Source organism: Balaenoptera physalus, assembly GCF_965194825.1.
Source record: "Balaenoptera physalus genome assembly, chromosome: 2".
NCBI lineage: Eukaryota > Metazoa > Chordata > Mammalia > Artiodactyla > Balaenopteridae > Balaenoptera > Balaenoptera physalus.
Window position 1 is genome coordinate 14340908 of NC_138883.1, and position 16721 is coordinate 14357628.

The following is a 16721-nucleotide window of genomic DNA, read 5'->3' on the forward strand; positions in this document are numbered from 1 at the left end:
ATTATAAAGGAAATAAGATAAGGTGCACCTTAAACCCTTAACAAACATTTCATAGCCACCTGGTTCTGAATTGTTTTCAGATTTCCTATGTTAAATGTTATCCCCATCCAGTTTGCTTTATTCTGCCTTTTAAAACCCTCTTCTTGGCCTCTATTGCCCTATTTCCCTAGATGTAACTTTGATTTCACTCAGAAAGAATTTGGGATCTACCCGGAGAGGTGGTCTCTAACCGTCTCAGTTACACATCCCTCCCTGACCTGTCCTAGTCTTGTGAGAGGATGTAGACATCACGTGTGGATACTCACTGGGCTCATTTCTTGCCTTGTGAGCAGGACTGGGCATCAGGGCATGAAGACCCAGCTCCAGGGCCATGATCTCTACATGGTAGGGCCATGATCTCTACATGGTAGGGCCATGATCTCTACATGGTAGGGCCATGGTCTCTACATGGTAGGGCCATGATCTCTACATGGTAGGGCCGTGGTAGAGCTCTCATTCCGAATCGATTGGGCTCCTTCTAGGTGCCTGGCACTGTGTGGGTGCTCTAGGTAACTTATGGCTGCAGGCAGGGAACTTGCAGTCTGGTGGGAGAGTAAATGCATAGCGAGGGACTCGAATTCACCTAGCTTCGGCCATGACAGGTGTCGCCAGGGGATAGAGTTCCTCTTCACCTCCTTCTTGATTTCCTGTCCCCCTCTTATTTTTCCCCTGACCCAACTTACCCCTTCATGATATCAAATGAATATAATGTACCTCACCTTGCAGAGAAGTCTATGAGGGATTCTCCACCAATGGGCTGCCCGCACCCATGACCATACTTTGAACAGCAAATTACTCTAATCCAAATCAGCCACCCCAAGTGGGAGTTAGAACAACTCATTGTAAAGATGATGTTTGATTTCATCTTGAAGAAATAACATGGCAAAGAGGCAGGCCCAGCACCCTCTGACCTTAGGATGTGACCACCTGCTTAGTAGTACTATTCCCGCCTGTCCCTCCTCCTCCACCACTACCAGCACCACCGCTACTGATGGTGATGATAAAACCCACCCTGAACCCTGCAGCACCTCCAGCTCCAACTTAGCCAAGCTTCTTGCAAGAGTGATCTGTGCTTGCCATTTTCGTTTACCCCCAATCTCTTTACTTGTCAACTCAGTGCAGTACGGCTCTCACCTCTGACAGCTCTACTGCATAATTTTGCTGAGTTCACCAATAAGCTCCTAATTGTCAGATTCAATGGATAATCTTAAGTCTCTGACCTCTTTTCAACATTCAACCCTGATGACCACTCCCTCTTTGAACACCCTTTTCCACTGATGTCTGTGACAATCCTCATTCCTGGGTCCGGTCCTACCTATGCATCCCTTTCTGTCTCCTTCACTGGATGCATCCTCCTTCCAGTATTCTCCTTTACACCAGTATACTTCCTCTGGGAGACTTCATTCACAGCCTCCACTTCCACGTGGAGGACTTCCAGTTCCCTGCCTCGATCTCAGTCCTGTTTTCTGAATTCCAGACCCATGTCTTCACATCCTACTGAGCTGCACATGTTCTAATGCTTGATGTTGTCTTTTACCTCAGAACTGCTGATCTTTCTCTTTTCTTGTATTACTTTTCTTGGTCCATGATATGGCCATCTACCCAGTTACCCATACCAGGATCCTCTAAATCAGCTTCTTTCTTGACCACTTATACCAACTGGTCACCAGATTTTGTGTATTCTACCACCCAAGTCTGTCTCAGGTTTTTTCCTCCTCACCATCCTTGATCCAGGCTGTCATGGTCTGCCATAACAAATGCCACAGATGGGATGGCTTAAACAACAGAAATTTATTGTCCCACAATTCTGGGGCGAGAAGTCTGAGATCAAGGTGTCAGCAGGGTTGGTTTCTTCTGAGACCAATGGCTGTCTCTTAAGACCCTGTCTCCAAATAGAATCACATTCTGAAGTACTAGGAGCTAGGACATCAGCATAGAAATTTTAGGGGGACGCAATTCAGCCCATAACACATGCCCTTGTCATCTCCTTACTAGCTAGTTGTATACTCTCCTGGTCTGTTTCCCTACCTCCAGTGTCATCTCCATTCTAACGTGGCCTCCATTCCACCATCCGAGAGATTATTCTGATTTCAAATATGAGCACATTACTCTCCCCGCTTAAAACTCTTCAGTGGCTCCCGATTATATAGATTGTCTAGATTCCTTCAAATGGCACGTCCTCATTATCTGCTCCAGGCACCTCCTACTCAGTCTGTGCTCCAGCCACTCTGAAATAGCTGAAGTTCCCTGAAGGTTTTGGACCTGCACCTCTGTGCCTTCGCACATGCGGTGTCCTGTATCTGGAATTTTCTTTTTCTTAACCCTACCTCCCTTTGTTTTACCAACTCTAATTTATTTCAGACTCCACGTAGGTAGCACATTCTGCAGGAAGTCTTACTTCAGAGTGATCAGGAGGAAATATGGCAAATAGCAAGAATACAAACTGAGGGAAACTTGTTAACATGTGAAAAAGCCTCTCTTTCGTTTGAACTCAATGAAAAAGAATGTGTTAAATGTAAGTTAAGTTAGTTGTGATAGACTTTTCTTATCCTATGGAGCCCCTGAAACTTTCTTAAAGGACGGATGATAAAATGTATATCTTCCTGGGCTTCCCTGGTGGCGCAGTGGTTAAGAATCCACCTGCCAATGCAGGGGACACGGGTTCGGGCCCCGGTCTGGGAAGATCTCACACGCCGCGGAGCAACTAAGCCCATGCGCCACAACTACTGAGCCCGCGCGCCACAACTACTGAAGCCCACGTGCCTAGAACCCGTGCTCTGCAACAAGAGAAGCCACCGCAATGAGAAGCCCACACACCGCAATGAGAAGCCCTCACACCACAACAAAGAGTAGCCCCCGCTCGCCGCAACTGGAGAAAGCCCGCGCGCAGCAACGAAGACCCAACACAGCCAAAAATAAATAAATAAAATAAATAAATTTAAAAATATAAAATAAAATGTACATCTTCCTTTTCATCATCTACTGATACTTAGTCAACAACTGAAGACCCAGCTCATCATCTTTCATCACTTCCTAACATCGCCTTCCTAAGTCAGGAGCCCTGTCCACAGGCCTGTAGTGAAGCACGCACGCTCAGCAGTCTCTGGTCTTCAGCCCTAGACACACAGTAACAAGGCAGCTTTCCTCCAGCTTTTCTGAAAAATGAGTACAAATTGCAAGAAATGCTGTACAAATTGTGAGCTGTCAGTACATTAGTAGTGACATTAGGAAATCTGATGGAGTCAGAAGGAAAAGGTGTAAATTGCAGGATAATATAAAGGGGAGGTCAGTCTGTTAGTAATGCAGGGAATGTGATGGACTTAAAGAAAAGGCATAAATTACAGGGTAATATAAAGAAGAGGTCAGTACATCAGTAACATGAGAAAACTGGCAGATTTGGGAAGAAAAGGTGCAGATTGTAGGATAATGTAAAGTAGGGGCTTCACTGTAAAGATGAGCTTACATCATATCAAGGAAGCTTGCTGGCCATGCAGACTGTGGCTAGAACTTTCAATATTTTTATAGTTCTATCTCACAGCAGATCTTTATGTCTTTTAGAATTATTAATTAAATTCTAAGCTAACATTACAGAGGAAAATTATTGTTCTTGCTTAGTAGAGAGAAAAAAAAAAAAACAAACGGCGTCAGAAAGATTCCCTCAAAGCCTCTGAAGTCCTGAACCTGTAAAGCACATATTTGTCAACTGTAATAAACAAGTATCTTTTGGGGGGCCCTTTCCTGCACATAGTCACACATTTCTCCACGAAGCTCTGTAAATATGATTGTCACTTCTGGGTTCAAGATAGAATTTAAAACAATCATACCAAAAAAACCCAAAAAAAACAAAAAAAAAAAACAATCATACCACTAAAAACGTTTTAAATAAAAATTTTAATTGAAGTGTAACAGATAATGGTTGACTATGGGAACTCTATGGATCTCTCTTGTTTCTACACATCTTATGAGTAAGGCACTGACTGCTTTTTGTTCCACAGTCTCTTTTCAAGGATATTTGTATAGTGAACATCCTTGGAAGATGGAGTTAGTGTCTCCTTCCAGAACAAAAGGCAGGCATGCTGGGCTCCTTAAGCTCAAGGTCCCTCTTCTGTGATGCAGCCCTCTGTGTGCACAGGCATCTATCTGAGCCCATCCACACCACCCCGTAGAATCTGGGGGTACAGGAAGCTGATGCAAATGTGTGATGCTCGTGCTGTTCTCTGTGCCATGAGTAATGAAGTCCTTTGTCTCTGAACCAGTAGACCTGGATCTTCTGCCAGCATCCGTGAAACTGTGGCGAGCTACCGTGGTAGCTTGCAAGGAGGCTGAATTCTCAGGCCCTTCACAGTTGTTAACAGTTTTATCAACAAGGATGGGATGCTGACAGTGACGTGGCTTTCTGGAAGAATGATGAGGAAATCATGGTTCTTAACAGGAGATGGAGGAAGTCCGGGGGAATTAGTAGGGAATATGTTGTCCAAATTATATGGTCAACCAGGCCGTAGGGTCCTCTGCTTTGGTACTTGTTGATGAAGAGCTGTCAGGGAGGTGGTTGCAGTAGATTCACAGATACCTGTCCAGAGATGTCTGGGTTGCGCTGCCTTTCCTCCAGGCCGGAGGACTTCCCCACCAATATGGCAGGCAGCCTCAAGTCCACTCCATACAAACTGGTACACAGATTCATATTGGGTGGGTAGAAAGTTCTCCCCATGTCAGACAGCAGCTGTGTAGACAGACACCTATTCTGAGAATGAAGGAAATTTTGTGACTGCTGTGGGCACAAACCGAGAGAATCCTTAGAACTTCTGTTGACTCTCCTGGGAGATGAGGGGCAGGGCACATAATGCCTATTAAGGAAGAATGGCAACAGCTGAGACATCCTAGGCTCTGTGGCGCCAACTTCAGATCCATTTGGAGATAAAGGTCTCCAAGTTTTTGCAGTGTTTAGCCAAACTAAATAATACACACTTGAAGATCCATCTTTGCAAAAAAATATTTTGAAAAGCAAGGGAATGATAAATTCAAAGTTTAAGAAAGCGATTACTTCTGCAGGTAAGGCACGGGGCTGAGATAGGGAAGGAGCGTGCAGGTAGCTACACTAATATTGGAAATTTTCTAGTTCTTAAGTTGGGGTTGGGCTCGCAGGTTTTGGTTTTATTATCAAGCTTCATAATGTAGGTATTTGTTAACATATATTCATTCTTTTGTGTGTATCGACTATTACATAATAAATTTTTACGACCAGCTTAGGGAAATTTAGTTTATAATTAAAATTATTGGATTGCTATGAATGACATAGCATCTGTTACATTTCTGTATGGATTTTGGTAGAGTAGAGGATAATGTCTTCCCTTGAGAGCCCTACCACATGCAACAGGAAAATGGTACATCTCTATACCTTTGTGTGAGAAATACTGGAGAGGTTCAGTGTTTGACCTTTCTTGGACAGTGGATACATCATGAAATTTTTGCAAATTAAGTGCTCTTGTATTTACCTAAGCTAAGACCAATTAAGAGTTATTTTTAGCTTGATGTCTAATTCTAGGTACTGTTCTTTTTCATTATTCCTAAAAACAGACTGTAAACACTTTGTATATTTATAGTACTAAGAGGGCATTCCCCATGCATTTGGGAAATTTGGGGAAATATTATATGTACTCTACCAACTTCTCTGTCCAAGGGGAATGGAGAAGTCTTTTTTCCTTTCCTAACTCTGTCTTCTATCTAGTCTAGAGAGAGAGAGAGAGAGAGAGGACAAGAGAAAAGCAAGGGCTCTTCAAGCCTTTCTCAGGTGGCGAAACTCTAAGGAGAATTTTGTCCTTCTGTGTCCCCCAAGAATGACTGCAGCTCCTTGCTGACAACCCCACACAAGACCTCTGGGAGCTCTCCAACCCTTCTCTAGCTGACCTTGAGAGTTAAGACACTAGATTCTTTGTGAGGTCACCCTTAGGTTGTCGTCATACTACTGCTAAATATTTTTATCACCTACTGGAGACTAAACGCTTTTCATACTTTGTTTCATTTACTCTTTTCAGCAACCCCAGGGTGGCTGTTATTATCACCCCCATTTTGTTTATTGAAGCAGGGCTTAGAGAGAAGTGCAGTAACTTCATGTTCTCCCAGACAGAATGCAGTCTGTTTGTGGATTCTACAGCTCATGCTTTTAGCAGTGTGACAGCCTTGTCATCTCATCCATTAATTCTAACACTGTCATGTGAACATACAGAATGATTTTACCTGATGGATATCAGAATGCCACAGGGTTGTGGCGACAGGAAGTTACGTAGTAGGGACAAGTGGACAAGCTCTGTGGCCTGCAGGCAGGAGGGAGACCATGTTGCCGAGATCCTGTTACCCCTCTTTTTTAGTGAATCTTATACTTTTTCTTCTTATCAAAACCCTGTCGTCAGTATCTGGGTGGTTGATATTTTTGGAAAAGCTGGAGGTAACATTCCTAAAGTATGAGGAGGAGGGACAAGCACCTTAGAGAGATTTTTATTTTGCTAAACATGGTAGTTCTTTCACGTGAGGGAAGCAGACAGGGCATGCACACCTTTGTTTCTACGAGAAAGTAAGCTGGGTGCGAATCGTGTTTCAGTCTCTGGTATTCTCGTGAAAGCTCTGAATGCTGTTTTCCTCCTGATCTATAACTGGTCCCTAGGAGGGAAGTCAGTTACTTGCCATGAAATGGGCTTCAAAGGCAGAGTTTGAAGTGTCTTTCTTTATCCTTAGCTTGCAGATTTATTTTTAGTTGGCTACTGAAAAAATAAACAAATACTTTAATCTGATTTACAGAGCACTTAAAACAAGGAACTGCAGCAGAAAGATAGCAGGAGGAGCCTACCCCGGAGGGTGCCTCAGGCTGGCAGCCCCTGGAAGGCGAGTGCTGGGTGTTTATGACTCAGGAAGAGAACCCCCAGCTGTAGTGTTTCCAGGAAAGCGTTTGACAGGAGACGGTTCACTCCTCAGCTCTATGGGGTACTTTTATCTCGATATGTACTTATGCGTGCCTTCTTTTGGTGGAGCTTGATGCAAAATCAAAATCTCCTTGTAGTAGGAATATCTCATATCATAAACTTCCTGAGGACCACACAATCTCATGCGCAGTGATGGTTGAAATATAATGCATAACTCGAAACGCAGGCCACTCTCACAAGCTACGTGCAGGTCTTGGAAGATGATCAGAAAGAAACCTTTCCTTTTGTTTAGTCCTTCTGAGTTTCTCCCCAGGGATCAGGTTCTTTGAGGCAGTGATCAGATTGTACCCTGTTGATCCATCAGTTAAACGGGTGTTTATTGCACACTTACTATGGGCTTAGTACACGGTTTTCCCTTTTGGAAGTGACAGAGTATAGTCCCCAACTAAGAACGGATTGGTTTCTAACATTTGGGAAAGTTGAATCTGGAGCTTGGAGTGTGGTGCCCCGACAATGTAGTAAACTGCTGCTTAGTTTCCCAGGCTAGCCCACCAGCATCTTTAATCCCTAGAGCGAGTGACCCCTGCCCTAATGCCTGTGGGCCTGTTAGTGTTAAAATGCTGAGAGAGAAGGAGGGGGAGCTTTTCCTCTGCCTTTCTGGGCTCTGGGCTCACCCTTTCTTTCGTGTCCTCCTCCCTCAGGGGTCCCCAGAGCCCTGTGATCGCACTGCTCCAGAATCACCTGCTGCTTCCTCCCCCCTCTCCCACCCCATCCCAACTCTCATTTCCTCTGTGTAGCTGATCTCAGTTGGCTCTCAGATTACACAGTGAGTTTTGTCTCTGACACGCCTGTGCTGTTGGCATTTGAACCTGGGAGTCTGAAGTTTACATAGGCTAAGTGTAGGGGGTGTGGTAGGTGGAATTCAAAAAAGGTGTGGGTCCTGTTTGTTTAGGACAATTATGCTTTTTTTTTTTTTACCATCTTTATTGGAGTATAATTGCTTTACAATGGTGTGTTAGTTTCTGCTTTATAACAGAGTGAATGAGCTATACATATACATATATCCCCATATAATTATGCATTATTTAAAACTGTTATTAAAATTTTTTTAAACAGTGTTCCTCACTGATGTATTAGAATGATTTTATAAACTGGAGTTTGGCAGAGGGGAAGGACACATAAGGGTTACTGGTTAGTGAAAGGTTTGATAATCTTTTGTTCTCTGTATATTTTATCTAAGTTTAAAGAGATTTCAAAATTCAGAATAAATGAATTTTCACTTTTTTAATGAGAATGGTTTTATTTCTTACCATTTTTACTTGTCTAAATAATACAAAGCTGTACTGAATTCTTCAGAAATCTTGCCAAATAAGGCGAAATATATAATATTAGAAGATTTTTTAACCCCAGGTCCTTTCTTCAAAATAGTAACCAACTAGATTTTGTTAATATTCACGTAAGTATTAAAAATGAGCATGTGCATCCTCATCAACAAACATTTATCCTGTGCAGGGTGCTTCCTAGTTGCTGGGGATACAGAGAAATAGAAGGCATACTTCCTGTCCTCAGGAAACAGCATATGATCTATTTGGGGAAGAAAGGCGAAAACATGGAAAATAAATAGTAGCAGGTTATTCACTGTCTGGTTCCACCGGGTAAGATGAAATAAGCAGTTCAGAAGAGGGAGCAGTTGCTGGGGCGACGGGTGGTCCAGCAGAGGATGGGAGAGGCTCAGATACAGCAGGGAAGGGAAGGGCTCCCCAGGCCACCAGTTAACTTTGCTTTTGCAGTTGCCTTTTATTCCATTTTCCCTAAAATTATTATTGAGCATATTGTTTGATTCCAAGATTTTCTTTGTTGTATTACAGTTTCCTGTAGAATTGTTAGGATTTGGTTATATGGATCACTTCCGACCGTTTGTTATTTTCCAGAATTTCTGTAATGATTCCCTATTGTTCTTTTAGAATTGTTTTATAATGATATAATAATATAATTCTAAATTTCTTTTATAGTGATGAAGAAACTATTGCCAAAAGCAAGCTAGAAGATAAAAGTATCAACAGTTACATTTCTTGTGAAATAAATGTAGGAACCATTTCTTATCTGTAGGTGCTAAAGACTGTTCTACCTACACAGTCACTATTTTTCAGCATCTTAAAGTGTTCCAGACTGTTCCTCACTGCTGTCTTGGCTTGACACATTCACATATGAGAATTTCAGGAAACTGAATCTGACTGTGATCAAGTTGGCAGAGTTCTTCACTGGCTTTATTTGACATTGATTTGTTGGATTATTCTTTAATTAGTAAATTAGGAGTACACATAAAATTTTCCATTTCAGTGTTATTTCTTCCCTTTTAGTTATTTCCTGTTCTTTACTCTCCATTTCTTTCCACCGAGCCTGTGAGTGCCCCTCTTTGGCCTGTGAGTTCATTTTGGGTAGGAATCATTGAATCCCTGGAGCTTTGGACAGTGCTCAATAAATGTTTAGTGAATGAATGAAAACAACATTTCACATATGATTAGAAAGAAATAATAGAGAAGAGATTAGGTACAAATACATGTGTATGATTTTAATTTTCACATTTTTTTTAAAACAATCTATCTTATTAAAGCAATTTCCTGCTAGTTTTACCTAGTCAGGAGCTAATCTTGATTTGAAGGAGGTAAGATTTATGAGCCTCGCAAAGAACTTTTGAACATAAGTTATTTTGTGAGACAGCCCTGCTATCTGTGACGTATTAACACGTTTGACAATGTGGATGATCACATTTTAAAAGATCTTTGGCTTCCTCTTCTGCATAATTAAGTTCTTTTCAGAACAACTTCTACATTGTAGATTCTACATGTGTATTTCCGACCGGTCAACACAACTACGATTTGATCATGATTACTAGCTTTTCAAAGCCTTCCTTCATTTCCCAGCAGGCAGCTTCCTGTCAGAATTCATTTCCCATTTGGAAAATCTCTCTCTGACCCACAGCTTTCTGGATACAATTCATCCTTCATATACTTGAGTCTACCCATTCATCGTCATCCATCCTTAGCTCCTCAGATGCCAAAAGACCCTTTTGTAATTGGAGTGATAAGATCACCTAAAACGTCAGGGGAGAGAAAACTAAGAAGAATATATAAAGATTTTTGTTCCATTGATTTTCCTAATTAAAAAAATGCTTTTAGTGTGTATCTATTTCTGTTATTATAGTTTAAGAAATTGAAGTAATAACTGTTATGGTTGAAGCAAGATCTACTTTCTATGTTCCTTCAGTCTTTATATAATTAAAATTAAATTTTGGCAGAGCTGCAGTAAATTCAGTTCAATTTAGCAAACATGGAGATGCTTTTGCTGGCCCCCCGTATTATGGTGGTCTCTACAAGAACTGCCCTTTAGTTGCAGTAAAGCGAGTGTGAGAGAGAGTGATCCAGATATGATTGCTGAGGAAATTAAAATTCACTGTGGAAGAGGATTAGGTTGGTATCATCTGAGAAGGAATTTCATGTTGGATCTTGGAGAAAGTAGAATATTTGGCTTACAAAGGGGAAAGTCATTCCAGGTATGGGGCACTGAGGTTGGATTCAGCAAGGCATGTACTGATCCTTGGACAAGGAAGGGGCATGATGAAAAGGATCTTCATCTGGCCTCAGGCTGCAGGATGTACCAGAGAATGACGAGCTGGTCCACAGGAAGCCATGGTAACTGACTAGAGCTTAATCGATGAGGTTCCAGAGAAAAGGACATGGACATATGAAGGGAAGGTCAAGTCTTAGGAATGTTACACAGAAAGAATCTGATAGCCTCAAAAGCTGATTGGATATTGGGAAGCAATGCCAAAGCAATGCCAGTTAGCTCCTGGGGCTGGGGAGCCTGTGTGAGTGGGAGAATCATGGTCCCATGTTGGCATAAATGGAGGATTAGAAAGAGAAGCAGACCAGACAAAACCTTGGGAGGATGCGCATGATTAGGAGGGAAGCCAGGCAAGGAGAGGTCAGAGGAGAGCCAGGAACCTACAGTTTCATGGGAACAAAGGGAAGACAATGTTTCAGGAAGACAGGGTGAGCAGAGAAATCAAAAAATAAGAGGTCTGAGTTTGATTTTGTACCAGAGAAGGACAAACTATTGACCCTTGAGTAACCTCAGGAAAGTGGCAGGAGTAGATGCCAGATGGCAAAGACCCAGAAAAGGGAGAAGATTTTGTATTATTGGTGAGATTGCAAGACAAGATCCTTCCTTCAGTTATTTCCACTGATAAACCCCTTTGAAGGGAATCTACTCCTTAGCCGACTAGTGTTATGTCACAAAATTCCAGTATATCATTAATACCTGTAGCTCTAAAATGTACCTATTTCCAACTGTAACCCCAAAACATTATTTTTACAAACCATTTGGAGATAACAGTTTTATTTTCTTTGATTCTACTCTTTCAAAATTTTGCTTATCCCGCTTGGAGATTTATTTCTAGGTCATTGATTCTGATAACAAAACCAGTGTTTTCTATAAGCTATTTTATGCCTACTAAAGTTGAAATTCAAACATTTTCCAGCAGTAGCAACTGAAATAGCTTCAAAGACATTTTTCACATCCACCTTGTTTTTTTCTTCACTGATTGTATCTTTTCAAAAACGCCCCAGATTGATAGCTCCTAAGATATAGTATGCGTATAGTAACAACACAGGCTTTTTAGAATTGAGAAATATTCTTTGTTCTTGTTCTTGAAGATGTGCTTTACTCCTAAGAGGAACCGATCAAGAAAAAAGTACATAAGAACCGGAGTCACAGGACCTAGATTCAGTTCCCTTCTTTGTTGCGTGGCGTTGGGTCAATTAGGTCTCTTTCAAGTAAAAAAATCTGAGAATCCATGAATATACTTTATCATTTAACTTAGTCACGAAGCCTACCATTTGGTGTGATTCCACATTTGGAGCTGCTCTGCTAATGGTGGAACATCATCTCTTCCTTCATCTGGCTGACTCTCTTATCCTTCTAACTTCATGTTGTGTATTTTCTGGTATACAGCCTCACCCACCCCCCAGCCCCCAGCAGCCAGCACCTACGGTACAGATCAGGTGCTCAGTAAATATTTGATGATCGAGTAAATGGGCTGTACTGTATTATCGTCCACCCTGGTGGTAGAGAACCATCGGACCAAGCATCAGAAGCAATTATGAGTGTAAAACCATGGAGATCTCCAGGTCCCACTCGCCCGCCTTCAATATTTGAGTTTCTAGAAATCGGCCTTTGCATCCATATTTAAAAATAGGTCAGGCTCATATGAGAAGCACTGGTCTACCCTCTGTGAGTTCCTGGAGGTCACAGATTATAGTTTCCATCAGTTCATTCCCAAACCCTAGGGTAATTTCTGGAAGAAATTAGGTGTACAGTAAATGTTTGTGAATAAATGAATCTTAATTTTAAGATCAATAATAAGTGAGAATAAAATGCCCTTTCTTGGGCTTCCCTGGTGGCACAGTGGTTGAGAATCTGCCTGCCAATGCAGGGGACACGGGTTCGAGCCCTGGTCTGGGAAGATCCCACATGCCACGGAGCAACTAGGCCCGTGAGCCACGACTACTGAGCCTGCGCGTCTGGAGCCTGTGCTCCGCAACAAGAGAGGCCGCGATAGTGAGAGGCCCGCGCACCGCGATGAAGAGTGGCCCCCGCTTGCCGCAACTAGAGAAAGCCCTCGCACAGAAACGAAGACCCAACACAGCCAAAAATAAATAAATAAAACTGCCTTTTAAAAAAAAAAAAAAAAAATGCCCTTTCTTTTGGCTACAGATATAACACCTCGAAACTTTAAATACTAATTTATACTACCCATAATAAATTATATTTTTAAAGAAATGAAATAGATTGAGTGCCCAAATCATCAGTCCTAATAAATTCAAAACTCATAGTTTGTTACCTAACAATTGTGGCTAGAACTACGGTGCTTTATTTGCTTAATTCTTACAATCTAGTGATAAGTCATTTGCTTTCATTATTACTTGCCTTGCCATATACCTTGTTTTAAATTGTCTTTAAGGAGTCACAACCCATCACTCTCTTCTAGTTATGTAATTCTGGTATTTTAAACTATAGTTTCCTTTGGGGGGTGATGATGTGAAGCAAGGAAAGAAGTAGAACCAGCATTAACTCCACGTTGTGCTCCAGAGAAAAGAAATGGAATTGGTTTTTAACTAAGAAAATTATGCTGTCCTGAATACAAAAACCTTATCACTAATACCCTATTGACCTGTGTCTTAGTTATGAATTCTTGAGTAACAAATTACCCTGATACTTAGCAGATTAAAGCAATAAATATTAATATTTAGTGCCTCACATAACACCTGTGGGTCAGGAATCTGGGAATGGCTTAGCAGGTGGTCCTGACTCCTGTCCTCTCATGAGGTTACACTCAAGATGTTGGCCAGGACCGCAGTCATCTGAAGGTTTGACTGGAGCTGGAGGATTCACTTCCCAGGTGGCTCCTTGAGACACCTGGCAATTTAGCGCCTGTTGTTTGCATGAGGCCCTGTTGTCAGGGCTCTTTGAGTGTCTTCACAATAGAGTGACCATCAGGTGTTTTGTTGGTGACTTTATATATGAACTTTCAGGACGACAAGAAGAAGGTTACATCAGTAACAGTTGTAAGCTTAAATGTGGGTTTAAAAAAAAAATCTCTTCCCTATCCCACCCCTCTGGGTGGGAGATGCAAGAGGGAGGAGATAAGGGGGTATATGTATATGTATAGCTGATTCACTTTGTTATACAGCAGAAACTAACACACCATTGTAAAGCAATTATACTCCAATAAAGATGTTTAAAAAACCTAATATTAAAAAATAATAATAATTAAAAATTAATCAATTAATTAATTAGTTTAAAAAAAACAACCAAAAAGCATTTTTTAAGTGAGCCAGGTATCAGGTGTTTACATAATTATCCCATTTCAAATAAGTTCTCTTTCAGTTCTTCTCCATCATCCCCAGCCTTCCCTCTTCGTGGAACTTGCTCACATCTTGATTCCAGCACTCACGTATGTTGTCACACTTCTTGGTTCGTATCTGTCTGTCCCACTAGACTGGAAGTGCAAGGGGCAGAGCTGTGACTTTCATCTTTGAATCTCAGGTGCTCAAGGCAGTGCCTGGCCCTTAGCTGATATTTGTTTGTTGTTGAACTTAACGAGCCTTATATACAACTAAATACCATTGTCTTCTTTTTCTCTATAAAATTGTGTAACTTGATGGAAGCCCTGCAGTTAGTAAGTGTCAGAGTTTGGGTTTCAAAGTCAGGTCTATGTTTTGTTCATCAGCATAGATGGTGTTGGGAAGACTCTAGGAGGCACCTGTGCTGGGAGGCCCAAGTAACATCCTTACAGATTTCACCTGGGAGAAATTCTTTAGGAGGTATCTCTGTGTTTACCCAGAATGAATCACTGTGATTTAACAGAGATTGCTAGAAGGAGACAGTTTGTTGATTGAATAAAAGGCTATTGAACATAAACTGACCTATTATATTTGGGCTACAAATGAATTTTTGGTGTTAACCTGATGTTCTTTCATCTCTAAGTGGGATGCAAAAAGTTTCTCACACCTAAAGAGCTAAGGGAAAGTCTCCTCTCTCTTTTCCCATTTTTTCCAGGGATTCTACCCTGGTTGATTCAAAGGAATCAAACATGGTATTTAGATATGAAGTTGGAGCTCAGTAAATGAGGAGATTGTGTATCTGACCCCCTGACCAAACTGATCACTGCTAAGAAGCCTTCTTGCAAGAGTCTAGGTCCTAAACTAAGGGAGTAGTGAAAGAGCACATGCATTCAAGTGATGTTTTACATGTAAATCACCATGGCGGCAGGATATGGAAGGTGGAGGAGTTGAGGATGGCCCCGAGGCCCCGTCCTGAGAATCTGAGTGAATGGTGGCTCCATTCAGTGTGACAGGGGACACAGGAGGAGGAGCAGGTGTGGGGTTTATGATGATGTCAACTTGGGATGTGTCTGTGGGACAACCAGGGAAGGCGTTCTGTCTAGAAATGGGCATCAAGGTCAGATGGCCCCATGAGAGAGGAGTTGTCAGGGTGTCTGGGAGAGAGCCTGGGTCTTAGATGCGTGTCTGTTGATGGTTCATGGATTGTTGGTGTAGAAAAGAGCCCAGTGGCACAGGCAGCCTTTCTTGGCTGTGCTGTTCTGTTGGGAATCTCTATGGCTATCATTATAGCTCAACATCCTGGATGGACTGGGGAGTAATGAGTGACCTCTTGCTTGTAGATGGAGAAGGGAGCTGCCACATTGTCCTGGATGACGAGAGCTCATCTCTCTGCCAGGTCTCCCAGAGACTGCTGAACGGAGATTGCTTCTACTCACGATTTGGCAATCTTAAATACCTCCCTTTTTTTTTTTTTTGGTTTGGTTAGCTTTCATTGTTGTCTGTATCTGTTTTGAATTGTCATTCATTTTTCTTTTTAGACGACAAGCACAGATTCATGCTTTATTTTCTTGGGAAAATGCTTCTAATAAAACTGTAGCTTGGGGTGGGGGGGGGGGGAAAGGGAAATGCCCTGAAGTCCAGTGGTTAGGGCTCCATGCTTCTAGTGGAGGGAGCATGGGTTCAGTCCCTGGTCGGGGAACTAAGATCCTGCATGCCGTGCAGTGTGGCAAAAAAAAACCCAAAAAAACTATAGCTTGGTTTTTCCATGTGGGTGTTGATATAGATGGTTGTAATGAGACCTCTTTGATTAGTCACTTATTACCTGATTCTATGAATTATTTTAGATGTGCTCTCTCTCTCTTTTTCTTGATCCAAAGAGTTATCTTGAGACATAACATACTTAGCTTTCATTATATTCTATAAACTTTCCAGCTTATTCTCTTTTTTGTGCTAATCTGATAGCATAATTAAAATGTCTGACTTCAGTTCTTTCCTTACAAATACTGCCTAACTCTTCTGTCTTTAATTAACTGAAATCATTCCTATATAAACAAATAACAATCGCAGATTGTATTACCTACAGTCCTGTCTTACGAGAATTTAAGTGCATCCCGTTTGTTAAATTATAGTCTTAGAAAAACTACCTGTGACATATTTTGTCATTTTGTGTGATGCCAGTAGAAAACAAAGGCTCACTTCTGTGTTTTTATTCTTGTTACACCTTTTATTTAATATTCATTTGAAGAGCCAGTGTGGCAGGTAGAGTGGGGACAGGCTTTGGATTCACACCAACCTGAAAATCTCAGCTCTGCCACTTCTTAGTGGTGCAACTCTGGATAAATTGCTTGAGTACTTCTCTGTGCCTCAGTTTCCTGTAGGTATTATAAAATGAAGATGATAATATTTGCCTCACGGATTATGGACATTAAGTGACACAATGCCCATTACATGCTTAGCACAGTGCCTGGAACATAATAGGTGCTCAATAAATGCTATCAATATCTATTTTTGTACAGTAGAAGCAGCTCTCTTAACCAGTTCAGCAGCTTAAAGGAAGCTTCCAGTCCCTGTGCAGAGCCGTCTAGGGGGTGCCCACAGCATGTTGAACACTTGTAATCGGAGCCTTCTCTCCAGCGCCCTCATGTACTTCTCCAACTGTCTGAGTTGTATTTGTCCCCATACCTGTTCTATGTTGTTTGTTCTCAAACCTATTTATGCCAGTTGAACTTATAATTGTAATTAGGTGATTTAATTAAACATTAAGCAAACAGGATGTAAGTGCAATCCAAAAAGACAGTGCCTTTTTTTTTTTTTTTAACTTGTATGCATGTACGTTTGTATGTATGTATTTATTTTTTTGGCC

At 41.6% G+C, this 16721-nt stretch overlaps 1 protein-coding gene and 1 long non-coding RNA gene across 25 annotated transcripts in view; one reads left to right on the forward strand and one right to left on the reverse strand.

The window, feature by feature from the left end:
• Positions 1-16721, forward strand: part of EFCAB11 (EF-hand calcium binding domain 11) — a 228639-nt gene that overhangs the window by 67003 nt on the left and 144915 nt on the right. For 3 of the 24 annotated variants that reach the window (XM_082451423.1, XM_082451455.1, XM_082451452.1), the window contains 2 exons: positions 6832-7014; positions 7655-7779. The exons of 13 other annotated variants lie outside the window; for them this stretch is intronic. In XM_082451423.1, the coding sequence (XP_082307549.1) occupies positions 6832-7014; positions 7655-7754 (283 nt within the window). In that variant the 3' untranslated portion in view covers positions 7755-7779. Of the gene's footprint in view, positions 1-2400; positions 6089-6831; positions 7453-7588; positions 7780-8965; positions 11214-15198; positions 15466-16374 lie in introns of those variants that run through there. 8 more of the 24 variants (XM_082451428.1, XM_082451448.1, XR_014260968.1 and 5 more) reach the window with 7 other exon arrangements.
• Positions 11372-13090, reverse strand: LOC309655782. The gene is made up of 2 exons (XR_014260985.1): positions 12727-13090; positions 11372-12408 (listed from the first exon to the last, which is right to left on the reverse strand). It is a non-coding gene; the product is annotated as an uncharacterized lncRNA (long non-coding RNA).